The 20,556-nt window shown below is 41.3% G+C and overlaps 1 protein-coding gene across 6 annotated transcripts in view; it reads left to right on the top strand.

The window, feature by feature from the left end:
* The window catches only part of PCMT1 (protein-L-isoaspartate (D-aspartate) O-methyltransferase), a 60,560-nt gene that overhangs the window by 27,077 nt on the left and 12,927 nt on the right, over positions 1–20,556 (top strand). For 4 of the 6 annotated variants that reach the window (XM_025381383.1, XM_025381379.1, XM_025381378.1 and 1 more), the window contains 3 exons: positions 10,655–10,759; positions 14,216–14,336; positions 17,136–17,221. In XM_025381383.1, the coding sequence (XP_025237168.1) occupies positions 10,655–10,759; positions 14,216–14,336; positions 17,136–17,221 (312 nt within the window). The remainder of the gene's footprint in view (positions 1–10,654; positions 10,760–14,215; positions 14,337–17,135; positions 17,222–20,556) is intronic. The other 2 variants (XM_025381381.1, XM_025381382.1) reach the window with 1 other exon arrangement.

Below are 20,556 nucleotides of genomic sequence, written 5' to 3'. Positions count from 1 at the left end.
CAATGTGTTGCGCAAGCTAGTTCTGAACCCTAGAGCTCAAGTGATCCTCCCACCTCAGCCTCCCAAAGTGTTAGGATTACAGGTGTGAGCCACTGGTCCTGGCTTTCTTTTTTCTTTAAACCACAGATTAGGAATGGCTTTTTTGTATATTACCTATTCAGTAAGTGATTAAAAAGAAAAGTTACAGTCTTAAGATAATCTGCAAACAGTTTGAACTACTACTGAAGGGGGAATTAATGAATTTTGTAAGTATAATGGTTGAAAAATGTATTCTTTTTCTTGAAGGTAGAATGTAATATAGCACCCCCGCTCTGGCAGGAGGCCAGGTTAAGAGAGAATATTAACTGCTTATCCCTTCTCTGTGCCCAGAGAGGCTTATCTGTGTTCCATCGTTTTACATTCCTTGAGGCACAGTGATTTCTTGCTTCCCTCCCTAGCTGGGCTGTAAAGTCACAAAGTTGATAAGCAATTGCTACAAAAGCATGTATTCCCAAGGATGTAAGACAGGGTGTAGCAAATGTAAAAGACTAATTGACTGCCTTTGTTCTTGCTTCTGCAAGTATGCTTCCTGCAGCACGAAACTCCCGCCACAAACTGCTTGAAAGGTGATTGATCCCCTTGTTCAGGGATCAGACTTTCTGGACCCTAGTCCAACTGAGCCGGTGATCACCTTTAAATAATTAAACACTCTCCTGAACTGAGCTCAGTCTCTCCCATCTCTGATTTGTCCCACAACGCTACCTAAATGAAAGATTTATACAGAAGCATGAATGTGACCGGGTGCAGTGGCTCACGCCTGTAACCCTAATACTTTGGGAGGCCGAGGCAGGTGGGTCATCTGAGGTCAGGAGTTCGAGACCGGCCTGGCCAACATGGCAATATCCCGTCTCTACTAAAAATACAAAAATTAGCCAGGTGTGGTGGCAGGCACCTATAATCCCAGGTACTCAGGAGGCTGAGACAGGAGAATCACTTGGACCTGGCTTGGGGGTGCAGGTTGCAGTGAGCCAAAATCACGCCACTTTACTCCAGCCTGGGCAAAAGAGCAAAACTCTGACTCAAAAAAAAAAAAAAGAAGCATGAATGCTAAAAGTTATTTTGGAGAACCAGTATCTAGCATGGTTGGGAAATTCACTGGAGTGGTGTGCTTTCAGGTATTAAGGGAAATACTTAGTGATTTTTTTCTTTCCCCTGAAGTTTGGTCTGGGTGTCCAGTTTATTGCTGAACAAAGCATAGCAATTACTTGAAGGCAAAGGATGCATTTTAAAACAACAATACAAAACAGCTTTATTAAGGTATAATTCTTGGCTAGGCACAGTGCCTTGAGCCGATAATCCCAGCACTTTGGGAGGCCGAGGCCGGAGGATCTCTTGAGCCCGGCAGTTTGGGACCAGCCTGGGCAACATGGTGAGATCCCATCTCTACAAAAAATAAAAAACATTTAGCTGGGCGTGATAGTACATGCCTGTGGTCCCAGCTATTCTGCAGACTGAGGTGGAAGAATTGCTTGAGCCTGGGAGATGGAGGCTGCAGTGACTCATGATCACACCACTATACTCCTGCCTAGGTGACAGATCAAGACCCTGTCTCAGGAAAAAAAAAAAAAAAAGATATAATTCTTATACTACAGAATTCATCCCTTTAAAGTGTAGAATTCTGTGGTTTTTAGTTTATTCAGAGTTACACAAACATCACCACTATCTAATATGAGAAGGTTTTCATCACTGCAGAAAGAAACCTTCCTTATACCCATTAGCGGTCAGATCCCAACCCCTGCTCTGCTCAGATCCTGGCAACTACTAATCTATTATTTGTTTCTATAGATTTGCCTATTCTGGACATTTCATATAAATAGAATCATACAATATGTTGCCTTTTATGACTGACTTTTTAGATTTAGCATAATGTTTTCAAGATTTATCCCTGTTTTAGTGTGAATCAGTACTTCTCTCCTTTTTATGACTGACTAATATCCCTTTGTGTGGCTATACAACATTTATCTATTAACTGCTGATGGACATTTGGATTGTTTCCAGTGTTTGGCTATTCTAAATAATGCTGCCGTGAACATTTGTGTACAAATTTTTGTGTGTTTTCCTTTCTCTTGAGTATTTACCTAGGGTTGGAATTACCAGATCATATATGAAAACTCTATGAGTAACATTTTGAAGAATGGCCAAACCATTTTTCAAAGTAGCTGCACCATTTTACAGTCCCACTGGCAATGTATGAGGGTTCCAGTTTCTCTGCTTCCTTGTTAACATTTGTTATTTTCTTTTTTTAAAAAAATTTTATCCATCCTAGTGACTATGAAGTGGTATCTCATTGTGGTTTTGATTTGCATTTCCCTAATGATGAATGATGTTGAGCATCTTTTCATGTGCATATTGGCCATTTCTGTATCTTCTTTGGAGAAACATTTATTCAGTCTCTTACCCCTTTCTTGTTTGTTTGTTTATTTTTAATAATTAAAACTTTTTTTTTTTCCTGAGACAGAGTCTCACTCTGTCACCCAGGCTGGAGTGCAGTAGTGCCATCTCAGCTCACTGCAACCTCCGCCTCCCAGGTTCAAGCAGTTCTCCTGCCTCAGCCTCCTGAGTAGCTAGGGTTACAGGCATGCAACCACACCCAGCTAATTTTTCTATTTTTAGTAGAGACAGGGTTTCACCATGTTGGCCAGGCTGGTCTTGAACTCCTGACCTCGTGATCCGCCTGCCTCAGCCTCCCAAAGTGTTGGGATTACAGGCGTGAGCCACCACACCCAGCCAAAAATTTTTTTTTTTTTTTTTTTTGAGACGGAGTCTTGCTCTGTCACCCAGGCTGGAGTGCAGTGGCCAGATCTCAGCTCACTGCAAGCTCCTCCTCTCGGGTTCACGCCATTCTCCTGCCTCAGCCTCCCGAGTAGCTGGGACTACAGGCACCCGCCACTTCGCCCGGCTAGTTTTTTGTATTTTTTAGTAGAGACGGGGTTTCACCGTATTAGCCAGGATGGTCTCGATCTCCTGACCTCATGATCCGCCCGTCTCGGCCTCCCAAAGTGCTGGGATTACAGGCTTGAGCCACCGCGCCCGGCCAAAAAAATTTTTTTTAAAGACAGGGTCTTGCTATGTCGCCCAGGCTGGTCTCAAACTCCTGAGCTCAAGCAATCCTCCTGCCTGTGCCTCCCAAAGTGCTGGGATTACAAGCATAAGCCACCACACCTGGCGTCTTGACCATTTCTTAATTGGGTTATTTGTCTTTTTATTGTCAAAACTGTATTTTATATAAATGCATTGAAAATTTTAATTGTAAAATACACATAACATAAAATTTACCATCTTAACCATTTTAAGTGTACCATTTAGTAGTGTTAAGTACATTTACATTGTTATGCAATCAATCTTCAGAACACTTTTAATCTTGCAAAACTAACACTCTATACTCATTCAATAACAATTTCCCAGTTTTCCCATTCTTTCTTTACCTCGGCCCCTGGCAACCACCATTCTATTTTCTGTTTCTATGAATTTGGCTCCTCTAGGTACGTCATATAAATGGAATCATAAAGTGTTTGTCTTTTTGTGACTGGCTTTTTTCACTTAGCATATGTCATAGCTTATGTCAGAATTTTCTCCCAAAATGGATGCATTTTTAATGACTTATATTTTCTGAGTAATCTATGACTCTTAATAAGGAAAACTTATATATCTATGTATATATATAGTTACATGGAACATCTATATGAATGTTTATATGTAGGCACATATAGACAGTAAGCATACAGTGCAAGATGTGAGTAGGGTAAAATATTTTTAATTGTATTATATGAACAAGCAGTTGTGATCTTGAATCATTTATTGCATAAATCTTAGCAGTATTGTAAGAGAAGCAGAAAGTGAGGATGCAAAGAGAAATGACGTCTATATCTAGTGAACCTTAAAATCACAAGCTTGGAAGTAACTATAATCCTGGAATATTTTCCAAACCTATAAAGAAAAATGTGATGGGTGCAGTGGTGAAGAGATTAAAAGCAACCTGTTAAAATGGTATCCTGGTAGCAGTGAGTACACCTGGCATCCAGGTTTGGGATCCTAAATACCACTGTTTACTAAAAGAGTTGAGTACCCCTTGGAGTAGTGACTGACATCTGTCAAGTGAGGAAGTACTCAAAGGCTGAGGAGGTAATGTGGGAAGGACATAGGAGCAGATTTGAAGAGGCTCCCAAAGGCCAAATTGGAGAGGATTTGAGAATCAACAAGAATAATGATGGTAACAGATTATAGCACAGTGAATTGAAAAAGAAAAATTTATGAGTCTGTGGAGACTTAGAAAAAAACCAAAAAGGCCGGGCGCGGTGGCTCAAGCCTGTAATCCCAGCACTTTGGGAGGCCGAGACGGGCGGATCACGAGGTCAGGAGATCGAGACCATCCTGGTTAATACGGTGAAACCCCGTCTCTACTAAAAACTACAAAAAAAACTAGCCGGGCGTGGTGGCGGGCGCCTGTAGTCCCAGCTACTCGGGAGGCTGAGGCAGGAGAATGGCGTGAACCCGGGAGGCGGAGCTTGCAGTGAGCTGAGATCCGGCCACTGCACTCCAGCCTGGGCGACAGAGCAAGACTCCGTCTCAAAAAAAAAAAACAAAGAAAAAAACCAAAAAGAGCAAGACAGGGAAAAAAGTGAAAATGTGTTTTGTTTTGTTTTGTTTTTTTTCAGAAAAACAGAAGAATGTTAATTAATAAATGTAGAAGGAATAATGAAATTTTAAAAATCAGTATTTTGGCTGGATGCAGTGGCTCATGCCTGTAATCTCAGCACTTCAGGAGGCCCAGCAGGCAGATCCCTTGAGCCCAGGAGTTCAAAACCACCCTGGGCAACAAAGCAAGACCCTGACTCTACAAAAATAAAAATAAAGATCACTATTTTGTAATCATCAATGTAATGAATTAGGCAAAGATTATTAATGAATCTAAAACTATTAGGAGGAAGATGGTTGGAGAACAAAAATACTCATGTAGTCTCAAATTAGTACTCTACATATTATTATTATTTTTCAAGTCAGAGTCTTGCTCCGTTACCCAGGCTGGATGCAGTGGCAAGATCTTGGCTCACTGCAACCTCTGCCTTCTGGGTGCAACCTCCGGCTTCTGGGTTCAAGCAATTCTTCTGCCTTAGCCTCCCAAATAGCTGGGATTACAGGCATGCACCACCATGCGTGGATCATTTCTGTATTTTTAGTAGAGACGGGGTTTCACCATGTTAGCCAGACTGGTCTCGAACTCCTGACCTCATGATCCACCCACCTCAGCCTCCCAAAGTGCTGGGATTAGAGGCGTAAGCCACCACACCTGGCCCACATATTATCAATTATAAAGAGAAAAATATGCCTTGAAAGTAGAGTGATCTATTGGTGACCACATTTACTGAGTGGTTGAGGTTGACATGTCCAGTGGTGAGGTGGTCCAATATTATATACTTCCTAATGTGATGCTCTGGGGAAGTTGCATAGCAAGACCTGTGTGTGTTCTTGCTAGAAGTCTTTGATCTGAATCTAACCCTGAGGAAGTAGACACATCTAGAATGTGGTGCATTATGTGTGGGGACAACTGGACAGGACTCTTTTTTTTTCTTTTTTTTTTTTTTCCCCCCCCTGAGGCAGGGTCTTGCTCTGTTGCCCAGGCTAGAGTGCAAAAGATCATAACTCACTATAACCTCAAACTCTTCAGCTCCAGTGATCTTCCCACCTGTGCCTCCCAAGGAGCTAGGACTATAGGCATGTGCCATGACCCACACGCAGATAATTTTTAACTTTTTTATAGACATACGGTCTCAACTATGTTGTCCAGGCTGATTTCAAACTCCTGGCCTCAAGTTATCCTTCCACTTTGGCCCTTCAAAGCACTCGGATTATAGGTATAAGTCACCATGCCTTGCCAGAACTCCTTAAATGAGTCAGTGTCTGAAGAACAGAGCAAAGTGATAGGTGGAGGAAGATAATTGGGGGAACATTCTAGACTGGCAAATGTAATTGCATGAACCTTGAATATATTGGGGAAAAAAACAGCCATTTAACACATATTTGTGTGTTACCCCTAAAAGGGTTCTGTGGAACATTAAGGACTTTCTGGTTTGAAAGTTTGAAATGTCTTGGATTATGTGAGGCTGTATCTATTAAAGGCCTTCTCTCAGCCGGGTGCGGTGGCTCAGGCCTGTAATCCTAGCACTTTGGGAGGCCGAGGCGGACGGATCACAAGGTCAGGAGATCGAGACCACGGTGAAACCCCGTCTCTACTAAAAATACAAAAAATTAGCCGGGCGCGGTGGCGGGCGCCTGTAGTCCCAGCTACTCAGGAGGCTGAGGCAGGAGAATGGCGTGAACCTGGGAGGCGGAGCTTTCAGTGAGCCGAGATCGCACCACTGCACTCCAGCCTGGGCGAAAGAGCGAGACTCCGTCTCAAAAAAAAAAAAAAAAGGCCTTCTCTCTATATATTAGTTGGGGGAAAAGATAGCTTTAACTTTTTAAAAATTCTTTAAGCTCCCAAGTGCTTGGAAACCTTAGCTTTAAATAAATACACAACTTTTTATTATGGAAAATTATGGAAGAATTCCAGTACAATGTATACAAATAAAATAGTGTAATGAACCTATAAATCACCCAGCTCGAATAATGACCAACAATTTGCTAATCTTGTTTTATCTAACTCTCTCTCTCTCTTTTTTTTTTTTTTTTTTTTTTTTGAGGCAGAGTCATGCTCTGTGGCCCAGGCTAGATGCAGTAGCACAATCTCAGCTCACTGCAGCCTTCACCTGCTGGGTTCAAACCCTCCTCTCATCTTGGCCTCTCAAGTAGCTGGGACTACAGGTGTGCACCACCACATCCACCTCATTTTTGTATTTTTGTAGAGATGGGGTATCGCTGTGTTGCCCAGGCTGGTCTTGAACTCCTGAACTCAAGTGATCTGCCCACCTCGGCCTCCGAAAGACTGGGATTACAGGCTGTGAACCACTGCTCTCGGTGTAACTCTCTCTTTTGCTGAAGTATTTTAAAGCAAATCCCAAACATACAGAATATTATTTTATCCCTGGATACTTTATTATAAATCTCAATGACTTTAAAAATAAACTATAATGCCATTATCATACCTAACAATGTTCCTTAATATCTTACGTCTAGTCCATGTTCAAACTTTGCCAGGTGCTTAAGAATTTTCATAGTTAATTTGCTTAAATCAGTATCCACACAGAGTCTATATGTTGCATCTTTTTGGTCTTGTTTCAGTTTTTTAAAGTCTCTTTTAATTTTTAAAGAAAGACCCCTTTCTTTTTTTAAATGCTATTTGTTTATTGACAAAACTATTTTTGTCAATTCTATATTTGTTATATAGAATTTCCCATATTCTGAATTTGGTTAATTGTTTCCTGGTGGTGGTTGACTTCTTTTTTTTTTTTTTTGGAGACGGAGTCTCGCTCTGTCGCCCAGGCTGGAAGTGCAGTGGCCGGATCTCAGCTCACTGCAAGCTCCGCCTCCCAGGTTTACGCCATTCTCCTGCCTCAGCCTCCCGAGTAGCTGGGACAACAGGCCCGCCACCACACCCGGCTAGTTTTTTGTATTTTTTAGTAGAGACGGGGTTTCACTGTATTAGCCAGGATGGTCTCGATCTCCTGACCTCGTGATCCACCTGTCTCGGCCTCCCAAAGTGCTGGGATTACAGGCTTGAGCCACCGCGCCTGGCCTGACTTATTCTTGAAACGTTTTTTTTTTTTCAGGAACACTTCCTAATGGTCCTTCCTGTTGCGTCACATCAGGAGGTCCGTAACGTCTGGTCATCCACTTTTAGTGATTAGAATAAGTAGTTGTCAATTTTTTTTTTAAATTGTTACACACAGAGTATAGTTCACACATCTCAAGTGTACAGGTTGGTGAATTTTAACACAGTATGCGTGTATAACCACTACCCAGGACATTTTCAGCATCTTAGAAGGTTCTCTTGTGCCCTCCCTTAATTATCCCCCAGCCCCAAGGTAACCAGTATTTTGGCTTTTATCACCTAGATTCGTTTTGTGGAATAGGGCATTTTTGTTCCTTCTCTTTGGGATTGGCTATTTTTGTTGATAAAATGTTTTTAATTTTTTTTTTTTGAGACGGAATCTCGCTGTCACCCAGGCTGGAGTGCAGTGGTACGATCTTGGCTCACTGCAACATCAACCTCCCCGGTTCAAGCGATTTTCCTGCCTCAGCTTCCCAAGTAGCTGGGATTACAGGTGCCCGCCATCATGCCCGGCTAATTTTTTGTATTTTTAGCTGAGACGGGGTTTTATCATGTTGGGCAGGCTGGTCCTGAACTCCTGACCTCAGGTGATCTTCCTGCCTCGGCCTCTCAAAGTGCTGGGATTACAGGTGTGAGCCACTGCACCTGGCCCAAATGTTTTTAAATCTTTGACATAATTTCTGACTTACAGAAATATACAAATAGTACAGTTCCTGTATACCTTTGTCCACACAGTGTTACATTGATAAAGCAAATCTCACCATTTGCTTTATCATTTATTGTCTTTCCCTTTTATCCCCTCCCTCCTGTGTGTGTGTGTGTGTGTGTGTGTATGTGTATTATATTTCCTTTTTCCCAAGCTCTTTTAGAGTAAATTACAGGCATAATGTTCTTTACCTTTTTTTTTTTTGAGATGGAGTCTCAGTGCAGTGGCACGTTCTCAGCTTACTATAAGCTCCGCCTCCCGGGTTCACACCGTTCTCCTGCCTCCCTCCCAAGTAGCTGGGACTACAGGCACCCGCCACCACGCCTGGCTAATTTTTTGTATTTTTAGTAGAGATGGGGTTTTACTCTGTTAACCAGGATGGTCTCGATCTCCTGACCTCGTGACCCGCCCTCCTCGGCCTCCCAAAGTGCTGGGATTACAGGCGTGAGCCACCGCCCCTGGCCAATGCTCTTTTTACCTTTAAAAATAAGGACATTCTCTTACATACCCATAGTACAATTTTTGAGATCTGGAAGTCAGCATTGATATAACACTATTAGCCAATTTACAGACCTTATTCAGATTTCATCAATTGTTCTGATAATGTTCCTTATAGGAAAAGAAAATGGTAGAGTGTGAGTTTTGATTGTCATGTCTTTTTAGTTTTCTTTAAAGAATGACTGAGAAATGGTTCCTTATTCTTTTACAGCCTCGAAAACCTTGAAAATTTTTATGAATATGGGCCACTTATTTTATATAATGTCCCTCAATTTGGGTTTGTTTGATATTTCCTCATAATTCAATATGGGTTATGTATTTTTGCCTGGCATATCCCAGAAATGAAGTATCTTAGCAGAGGCATTTGATGTCAGTGTGTTCCATAATTGTGATGTTAACTTTGATCATCTGATTAAGGTAGTGTTGACCAAGTTTTTCCACAGGAAACCTTTTTTCTGAACTCCGTTGTAAAATTACTGTTTTTTCCTTTTTTGATTAATATTCATCTGAGGCAAACCCTTTGAGATTGTGTAAATAATCCTGTTTTTCAAATGTTAGTACACTAGTTTTAGCTTCCATTTATGATTTTTACCTGAATCAATCAGTTATTATTGAGATGGCTGCCCAAAGGATGATTTTCATCATTTTTTCTACATGTATTTATTATGTGTATATATATTTGTTGGGAAGTTTCCCCTGTTTTTCATTTATGTATGTATAGAATGATGTATTAATTTATCACTATAGATTAATGGATGTGTATTTTTATCAACCAAGATCTGGTAGTAAATGTGTTTACTGCTATTGGATCTGATTTTTTTTTTTTTTTTTTTTTTTTTTTGAGATGGAGTCTCGCTCTGTTTCCCAGGCTGGAGTAGAGTGGCGCGATCTCGGATTACTGCAATTTCCACCTCCCAGATTCGAGCAATTCTCTGCCTCAGCCTTCTGAGGAGCTGGGATTACAGGCACCTGCCACCGTGCCCAGCTAATTGTCTTGTATTTTTAGTAGAGTTGGGGTTTCACCATCTTGGCCAGACTGGTTTTAAACTCCCAACTTCGTGATCCACCCACCTCAGCCTCCCAAAGTGCTGGGATGACAGGCCTGGGCCACCATGCCCAGCCTGATCTGATTATTTTTAGTAATGAGAATACTGGCTGGGTGTGGTGGCTCATGCCTGTCACCCCAGCACTTTGGGAGGCCGAGGTGGGCAGATCACCTGAGGTCGAGAGTTCAAGACCAGCCTGACCAACATGGAGAAACCCCGTCTCTACTAAAAATACAAAATTAACCTTTGTATTTTTGTATTTGCTTATATATGCAAAGAATGAATTCCTTCCTTTTTGGAAGGAGTCACAAGAAACTAGTAATATTGGTTACCTTTACACAGTGAAACCTGGATGGTTGGAAATGGGAGTACGGTGGAGACTTTTCACTTATAAATCTTTTAATCTTTTTACTGAATTAATTAAAAGTTAAAAATTCACACACTGGAGGTCTAAAATTACTGAAACACGTGATCTGAATGTAAGAATTCTAATCAAACAGTTTTCTTAAGTAATACCTGGGCAGATATAAGGATATATGTTTTGGTTATCTTGGTAGATGACAGTAGTAGGAAAATTTGTAGAAAGTTGGCAACTTTCTTTATATGCCATGATATGTGTACTTTAGTCTTAATGAATATTTTGTTTTCTTTTGGCAGCATGCATATGCACTAGAGCTTCTATTTGATCAGTTGCATGAAGGAGCTAAAGCTCTTGATGTAGGATCTGGAAGTGGAATCCTTACTGCATGTTTTGCACGTATGGTAAGAGTTTTATTTCTCATTCTGGCCCCAACGGAAGAATATGATATGATTTGGCTGTATTTTTTTTTCACTAGTGGTTTTCACGTTTGTTTGTTTGTTTATTCTATTAGGATAGTGGTTGGAATGAGCATCACTTAGGATTTTGTTGTTGTTGCAAGTGACAGAACATGCAACCCAAACTGGCAGAGCTAAAAGGGAGTTTATTTAGTTTATATAACAGAAAAGTCTGGGGGTATATACAATCTTTTTTGTGGCTGGATTTAGAAGAGCAGATGTTATTATTGACAATAGGGTTCTCTCAGTTTCTTGGTTTGGCTTTACTTTCCTCCACATGTTGGTGCCATTATCTGGTAAGCTCTACCCTTGTAATCACAAGATGGTGGCCATTAGCTCCCAAACTACCTTCTTCCAAGTTCTCATTTGGCGGAAAAGAATAGAATGAGCCTGGTTTTCTTTTCTTTTCTTTTTTCTTCTTAAAAACAGAGGTTTTATTGCGTTTGGTCCACAGTTGGTATTTCACCTTATCTCATGGTGCAGGGACCCTGGGTAGGGGAATCTGTGTAGTACTTGGTGGGGCATGTGGCCGGGGGAGACAGGGCAGTATAGATGGTCAGGCCCAGAACGGTTTGAGAAGGAGGGCTGGGGACTCCTGAAAACCTACTGAGAGGCCAGACACGGTGGCTCACACCTATAATCCCAGCACTTTGGGAGGCCTAGGCAGGTGGATCACATGAGGCCAGGAGTTCGAGACCAGCCTGGCCAACGTGGTGAAACCCCATCTCTACTAAAAATACAAAAATTAGCCAGGCATGGTGGAGCACCTGCAATCCCATTTACTCAGGAGGATGAGGCAGGAGAATCCCTTCAACCCAGGAGGTGGAGGTGCAGTAAGCCTTGATTGTGCCACTACACTCCAGCCTGGACAACAACAACAAAAACCTACTGAGGTACAGTGTAGGGGGTGGGGTTAGCATGGAGAGGGGGTCAGGCTTAGCCCCGATAACTCAGAATTCGACTTCCTTGTTTGGGCCTCAGTTTTCCCACTGGGCCCTGCGACATGTCTGAGAGTCCCAGGGAAATCCAGCCACTCAGGAGCCTGAGATATTTAGCATCATAGCCGGGCCCCCTCTCCCAGGGGACTCATCTCCCAGCACCCTCTTCACTGTCCCTGCCGAGAATGAGCCTGGTTTCTAAACATTCCTACAGGTTTACCAGGATGAAGGTAGAACTTTTGCATTAGAAAAAGTGCTCTTAGAAAAATAATGCCTTGTTGTTATACTTCTGCCTTTTCTCATCAGAACCTTATCTGGTCAATGGCTATCCAGAGTATTAACTGGGGACCCACTGATGTATGTTGGAGTAAAGGTTGATCTTTGCTTAGATCATCAAATCAGAGTGATTTGAGAAATATCGTGCCTGGAGGCCAGATTGGAAGATTCTGATCTAGTTAAATTGGGAGTTGTGGATCCACCTTGGACTAGAATCCATGTAACTTGCTATAAATGTATAGTCAGCAGACCTCCTAGAATGTAAGCTCCAGGGAGTTGGGCATTTTCTCTGCTTTTGTTTTCATTGATGGTATCCTAAACATCTAAAACAATGCCTGGCACATAATAGGGACTCATATTTTCTCAGATGTTTTGCTCATTTTGTAGAGGTTAAGTCCTTATTCATGGGTATCAGTGATTTTTTTTTTAAGATTAGAAATACCATTTAATAAATGACTCATTCTCTATACTTGACATGTTTATAGTTTTAGAGGATGTATTCATTTTTCATAAAATGGCATTAATGTTTTTCACACATTTACCATGTGTGAAAGTGTTTTGTGTTTTAAACACTAGTGCCTGTGTTCTAAGTGCTACCCCATTTTTATGATGGGGTATATGCCTTTTTCTTCCCCATTTTGTACTGAGGAACCTGATTCATAGAAGGAATGATTGGCCGGGTGTGGTGGCTCACACCTGTAATCCCAGCACTTTGGGAGGCCAAGGCAGGTGGATCACCTGAGGTCCAGAGTTCGAGACCAGCCTGGCCAACATGGTGAAACCCCCTCTCCACTAAAAATACAAAAATTAGCCAGGTGTGGTGGCACATGCCTGTAATCCCAGCTATTTGGGAGGCTAAGGCAGAATTGCTTGAGCCCGGGAGACAGAGCTTGCAGTGAGCTGAGATCGTGCCACTGTACTCCAGCCTGGCCAATAAAGTGAGACTTTATCGCAAAGAAAAAAAAAAAAGGAGAAGGAATGGTTAACTTGCCAAGGTATGTATGTATGCAAGTGATGACACTTAGACAAGAACCCAGATAGTCTGACTTCAAAGCCTTTATAAGGGTTACTTTTAAAAATTTTTATATTTTTTCAAAACAAATATACTTAATATTTTAATTTACAAATAAATATGCAAAGAAGGGATTTTTGTTGTTGTTTTTATTTTTTGTTTTCTGAGATGGTCTCACTCTGTCATCTAGATTGGAGTGCAGTGGCACGATCTCAGCTCACTGCAGCCTCTGCCTCCCAGGTTCAAGTGATCCTTGCACCATGTCAGCCTCCTGAGTAGGTGGGACCACAGGCACATGACACCACACCTGGCTAGTTTTTGTATTCTTTTGTAGAGACGGGGTTTTGCCATGTTGCCCAGGCTGGTCTCGAACTCCTGGGCTCAAGTAGTCTACCTGCCTCTGCCTCCCAAAGTGCTGGGAATATAGATGTGAGCCACTGTATATATTTTCTGGTTTTCTACTAACAGCTGTAGAATCAAGTGTAGAAATTTCTTCCCATCAGGCGGGAGGCAGAGTATGTGGTGGCTCACTCCTGTAATCCCAGCACTTTGGGAGGCCAAGGCAGGCAGATCACGAGGTCAGGAATTTGAGACCAGGCTGACCAACATGGTGAAACCCTGTCTCTACTAAAAATACAAAAAAAATTAGCTAGGCATGGTGGTGCGCACCTGTAATCCCAGCTACTCAGGAGGCTGAGGCAGGAGAATCGCTTGAACCCGGGAGGCAGAGGTTGCAGTGAGCTGAGATTGCACCACTGCACTCCAGCCTGGGTGACAGAGCGAGACTCTGTCTCAAAAAAAGAAAAAAAAAATTCCTCCCTGTCAAATTTATTATGTAACATTTTAATATTTAAAGTTATACTTTAGATGGCATTTAAATAAAAAATTATTGTACTACTATTAAATATTGGTAATTTTCTTCAAAGTTCTGGATTTAATCTAAGAAAGTAATTTTTCTTAGTATTATAAGTTTTATTCAATGGGAGTGATGGTTGAGAAAGGTGTATATATGGTAAGTAATGTATGATAAACTGAGTGTTTAGCAATCTATAGAAGGCTTAAGCTATTTTTGTTTTCTCTTTGCAGAATATGACTTTAGATAAGGAAAAACTTCAATAATACTTTAGAAAAACAAATTTAGCCCAATGAACTACTGAATTGTTTTCTCTTTTCAAGGTTGGATGTACTGGAAAAGTCATAGGAATTGATCACATTAAAGAGCTAGTAGATGACTCAGTAAATAATGTCAGGAAGGACGATCCAACACTTCTGTCTTCAGGGAGAGTACAGCTTGTTGGTGAGTATCAGAAAACTTTAAAAATTTCTTCAGAGGATTTTTATTTTCAGACGATCCAATGCAAGCTAAATAATACTCAGATATAATTATTGTATTTTTTTTACAATCACTTTTAAGTACTAAAAAATAAAAACGATTCTTTTTGCTCACCTAGTGAGTATTTTGCAGTCATCTCTTTGTAATTTTAATTTTGTATTTTCCTATTAACCTATGAGATTGAATTTTTTGTAATGTGTTTGGCCATTTGGATTTTGTCTTTTGTGAAGTGCCTGTTCAGATACTGGATTGCTTGTATTTTTGACTTATAGGGCTTCTAGCCCTTTAGATATATATAAATACATTTCTTCTCCCATCTGGGGTGTGCCTTTTCATCTTACTGGTACCCTTTTGATAATAGAAATTCTTAATTTTAATGTACTCAGACTTTCCAATTTTTTTCAGTGCTTTCTGTGTCCTTTTTTTTTTTTTTTTTTTTTTTTTGAGACGGAGTCTTGCTCTGCCGCCCAGGCTGGAGTACGGTGGCCGGATCTCAGCTCACTGCAAGCTCCGCCTCCTGGGTTCACGCCATTCTCCTGCCTCAGCCTCCCGAGTAGCTGGGACTACAGGCGCCTGCCACCTCGCCCAGCTAGTTTTTTGTATTTTTAGTAGAGATGGGGTTTCACCGTGTTAGCCAGGATGGTCTCGATCTCCTGACCTCGTGATCCACCCATCTCGGCCTCCCAAAGTGCTGGGATTACAGGCTTGAGCCACCGCGCCTGGCCTCTGTGTCCTTTTTAAGGATACTCTGAGGCCATGAAGATATGTCTCTTATTATTTCTTAGAACCTTTATCATTTTTAGCTTTTCATGTTTAGGTCTTTGATCTTCCTGATGTTGGTTTTTGTGTATGTATGAGGTAAAGGTGCAGTTACATGTTTTTGTATAGGAATATCCAGTTGTCTTCCCCAGACACACTCAGTTCTATTTAAAAAATAAAATACTGACCAGGAGCTGTGGCTCACACCTGTAATCCCAGCACTTTGGGAGGCTGAGGTGGGCAGATCAGGAGGTCAGGAGTTTGAGACCAGCCTGACCAACATGGTGAAACTCCGTCTCTACCAGAAATACAAAAATTAGGTGGGTGTGGTGACACATGCCTGTAGTCCCAGCTACTCAGGAGACTGAGGCAGGAGAATTGCTTGAACCCGAGAGGCAGAGGTTGCAGTGAGCTGAGATCACACCACTGAACTCCAGCCTGGCGACAGAGCGAGACTCCGTCTCAAAAAAAATAAAAAATAAAAAATAAATAACATAAAGGCCCGGGCAGCTCTAGTAGCCACAGCCGCCTGAGTGGCTGCCTCCACAGCCACTTCTAGAGGGATGTGGCTGAGGAGGAAGTGGAGGTGTTGCTAGCCTTGGCCTTTGCCCTGATCCTCTGTGGACACTGAAAGGGGAATACAGGAGTAAACTACACCAAAATGAGTCTCATGTTGCCAGTGAGAGACATGAGAGATCAAGAGATAGACGGAGGTCAAGTGACAGATCATGGGATTCATCTCATGAAAGAACAGCGTCTCAATTCACTTCTTGTATTAGAAATGTTACTTCTCCGGCTGGACGTGGTGGCTCATGCCTGTAATCCCAGCACTTTGGGAGGCCGAGGCGGGCGGATTACCTGAGCACAGTTCCTCTTGTCCAAGCAGTCCTTGTTCTCCAAAAGCCTCCCCACATGGTTCCATTAGCAGTGCTAGGAACAGCATTAGAAACAGTAGTCAGTCAAGTTTAGATAATAGCTGTTAAGATATCTGGGGAGATGGTGTTTGTATTTGAGAATGCAAAAGAAGGAGCTCGGAATATAAGAACATCTGAACGAATAGCACCAATAGTGAGTAACACTAGATTTGTTGTAGACCCATATGTTTCTCCTGCAGAACCAAATACAGTGTTGGGCAGGATGTTTGTTTGGATCTGGCCAAGAACATAACTTTACACAACCCAATGAGAAAGGAGAGTATGAAGTAGCAGAGGGAATTGGTTCCACTGTGTTTCAATCTATTCTGGATTACTATAAAATAGGAATTACCTGTTGTCCTGATGGCGTAACTGTTCCTGAATTGAGAGAAGCATGGGACTATCTTGTATCGCTTTTGAATGTAGTACTATTAAGGTACTATATATTAAGTTAACTTAAATAGGTGCTTCTGCCAAAGTATTCCTCCAGTAAAATTCATGTAGTTTGCTGCCCATAAGGAGTAAAAATTATTTATCTTGGGTTTATTTGAATGATTAGGATGAGATTTAAAACAGAACTTATGAGTTCCGTTATCTCCAGAGCGTTTCACCCTTTAGAGTGAGTCACGTGCAGGGAGTGTGAACGACAGAGGTGGTTTATTATCCAGTCTGCCTTATCCTTAATCTGTTCACAGATATTTATTTACTAATGCTTTTGTTCTTAAGAGTTGTGGGATACAGGTTCATGCCTGTAAATCTAGCACTTTGGGAGGCTGAGTTGGGTGCATCACCTGAGGTTAGGAGTTCATGAAAAAGAGTTGCGAGATAGGAAAATGAAGTGCTTTTCGTTTACTAAATGATTGTAAACTCCAGTTTTTCATCAAAATCAAATTCCATTGTTTTAATGTTTCTGACCAAACAAAAAATAAAATAAAATGAGTTAAAAACAGCAAAAAAGTGAGTATCCAGTTGTCCCAGGATTATTTATTGGAAAATCTATCCTTTCTCCATTGTAAACCTCCTGTACTAGAATTCTTCACATTAAGTTTGATCTGAACAGGTTTTTAAAGCATAGCTGTTTTTCTTTCAGTGGGGGATGGAAGGATGGGATATGCTGAAGAAGCCCCTTATGACGCCATTCATGTAGGAGCTGCAGCCCCCGTTGTACCCCAGGCGGTGAGTCGGGATTTTTTTCTGTTTGTGTGTTTTATTCAACTAAAACTCTACAAGACTTAAATAGAAAAGACTTCTAGATGATGTTTAAAATGTAATTAGATTTTTGTATCATACATTTTGGTTACAATTAGCTATTACTCTTTTCTTTTTTCATATGCAAACAATTGTATAAATGACATGAAAATTACTAAACCCCAGCTTGTGGCGCTCATATTTGATCCAGGTAAGAACTAGGACAACAGTAGAATTGGGAAAATCCCTTTGGAGTTTATGACCTGATAATCAGTTTGATTTTTTTTTTTTTTTTTTTTTTTGAGGTGGAGATTTGCTCTTGTCGCCCAGGCTGGAGTGCAGTGGCGCAATTTCAGCTCACTGCAACCTCCACTTCCTGGGTTCAAGTGATTCTCCTGCCTCAGCCTCCCGAATAGCTGGGATTACAGGCGCCTGCCACCACGCCCAGCTAATTTTTGTATTCTTAGTAGAGACAGGGTTTCACCATGTTGGCCAGGCTGGTCTCGAACTCCTGACCTCGGGTGATCTGCCCACCTCAACCTCCCAAAGTGCTGGGATTACAGGCGTGAGCCACTGCGCCCGGCCAGTTTGATGTTTTTTAAATACCATAATATGTACGGCTGTATTTGGTATATGGGAGATATGAGAAAGTATTTGCCATACATTGTATTCTCACAAAGCTTGTATTCTAGAAGAGATATGTCATATATGTAACCAGGAAATTAGCAATATGATAGCATATAATTAACACATGATATCTATTGGAAGGAAAATAAAATATGCATATGAGGGAGAGAATTGTGCAGTGAGTGGTCATGGAGACATCACATAGGGATGGAACTTGAACTGAATCTTAAAGAATAGTAGGATATATGGCCAGGCATGATGGCTCATACCTGTAACCCCAGCACCTTGGGAGGCCAAGGTGGGAGGATTGCTTGAGCCTAGGAGTTTGAGACCAGTCTGAGTAACATGGCAAGACCCTGTTTAAAAGAAAAAAAATTAGCCAGGCATGGTCACGCATATGCCCGTAGCCCCAGTTACTCTGGAGGCTGAGGTGGGAAAATTGCTTGAGCCCAAGTGGTTGAGGCTGCATTGAGCCATGTTTGTGCTGTGGCACTCTAGCCTGTGGTCCTAGATTTCTGTTACACATGCCTCTTGCGTAGTTCTTGACTAGATGACCAGGGGATGAAGGTGACACTGTTTCTTCTGCCTAGTCTCATCTGGTTTTTTTGTAGGCTTAGATCAGTTATGGGAAGCTGAAAGTTGGATAATTTGTTCTGGTCACTGACTTGCTGCTTATTGGCCAAGTGACTGGGAAAATCACTTAATTGCTTTGGCTCTGTTGATTATCTGTTTTTTGTTTTGTTTTGTTGTTGTTGTTGTTTTTAAAGTAGCTCACGCCTGTAATCCCAGCACTTTGGGAGGCTAAGGCAGATGAATCACTTGTGCTCAGAAGTTCGAGACCAGCCTTGGCAGCATGGCAAAATCCCATCTCTACAAAAAATACAAAAATTAGATGTGGCAGGCACTTATAGTCCCAGCTACTCAAAGAGGCTGAGGTGGGACGATGGCTTGGATTGCCTGAGCCTGAGAGGTTGAGGCTGCAGTGAGCCATGCTTGCACTACTGCATTCCAGCCTGGGTGACAAAGTGAGACCCTGTCTCAAAAAAAAAAAAAAAAGGTAGATTGAACCAGTGGTTTTAACACATTTTAACTGAAGTATTAATATAATACAGAAAATTTTACAAGTCATAAACAAACAGCTCAATTGAATTTGAACACATGACCAATGAGTTTTTAACTTTTCAAAAAAAAAATATTGACAACCTAGAGTGAACAGTTAAAACCTGAAATAGAACTGTGCTTAAATGAGGGGAGTGGGTGCAGGGCCCATTTCTCCCTACTGGGACCCTGAGGTGATCTTGAAAGATATTTCTAGATCTAATTAAATTGAATTTAAATATTGGAGTAATACTTGCAAGTATTACAGGGGTATGTATACATCTGATTTAAGATAGATGTACTGAAGCGGCTTTCCAGTTTTAAGATAGCAGAATGAAGAGGTTTATGCCTTCTCTTGGATATCACCCCAAGATAGCCAGAAAAACAGAAGCATAAACTCCATACTCAATTAACTAGGAGACTATACCTGCAATCCTGAACTCTACAGTGTGTGAAGATAGAAAGCAGATGGAATAATAGCTGACCCAGGAGGGTGGAGGAAATGGAAACTAAAGAGACTACAGAGTGAAATATTATGCATACGCAGTTTGCTCTGCAAAACTCTGAAAAGGCTTAGGAATTGGTGGCATCAAGACCTTGAAAATCATAGGTAAAGCATGGGTCTGAAAAGAGGGAGTGCTGCTTGAAACTCCGCATGAGGAATAATCAGCACTAATCCCTAAGTAAGAAATTTTCTAAAAACCGATGGACGTAATTCTATAGTTTGCAACCGAGTGCCTAACACAAAGAATTTTTAAAATAAGAAAAAAGAACCATATCATGTATATTCAGAATATTAGGGGATAAAGAGAAGATTCTGAAAGCCGCTAGAGGCCAGGTGCAGTGGCTCACACTTGTAATCTTGTCAGTTTGGGAGGCCAAGGAAGTAGGATCTCTTGAGGACCTGAGTTTGAGACCAGCCTGGGCAACATATCAAGACCCCATCTGTACAAAACAATTTAAAAATCAGCCAGATGTGGCAGCCTGTGCCTGTAGTTCCAGCTACGTGGGAGGCTGAGGTGGGAGGATTGCTTGTGCCCGGGAAGTTGAGATTTCAGTGAACCATAATTGCACCACTGTATTCCAGCCTTGGTGACAGAGCAAGACCCTGTCTCTAAAAATAAATAAATAATTAAATAAATGAAAGCTTCTAGAAAAATAAAACAGATCTCCTGTTAAGGACTGGTAATCAGAAAGGCATCAAACTGCAAACAGCATTAGAATTTGTAAGTCAGAGTACCAAACCATCAAATTCTGAGCTGAAAATTATTTCCAACCTTGAATTATGTATGCACACACATCACCAAATAGATTAAAGATAGTTTTAGGTTTGCAAATCTCCATCTCTTTCTTTTAATACATTCCATGCACTATTTCACAAAATGCTTCCAAAGGAACTTTCTTAAATGATTAAGATGTCTTAAAATGTCTTAAAATTTAATGTCTTAAAATGCCATTTTTGTCATCCAAAAATGAAATGAGGAAAGAGACAGACAGTAGGAAAAACCAAAAGAGGAAACCACATAGGGCATCTTGATCAGGCAGAGGCATGGAAGTTTACGGGATTGTTACAAAGGGAAGGGCCTAGATGAAAGCTG

The sequence above is a fragment of the Theropithecus gelada genome, chromosome 4 (genome assembly GCF_003255815.1).
Source record: "Theropithecus gelada isolate Dixy chromosome 4, Tgel_1.0, whole genome shotgun sequence".
Taxonomy (NCBI): Eukaryota; Metazoa; Chordata; class Mammalia; order Primates; family Cercopithecidae; genus Theropithecus; species Theropithecus gelada.
Note: the sequence above shows the minus strand (reverse complement) of the source record. Positions and strands in the feature narration are given on the sequence as shown.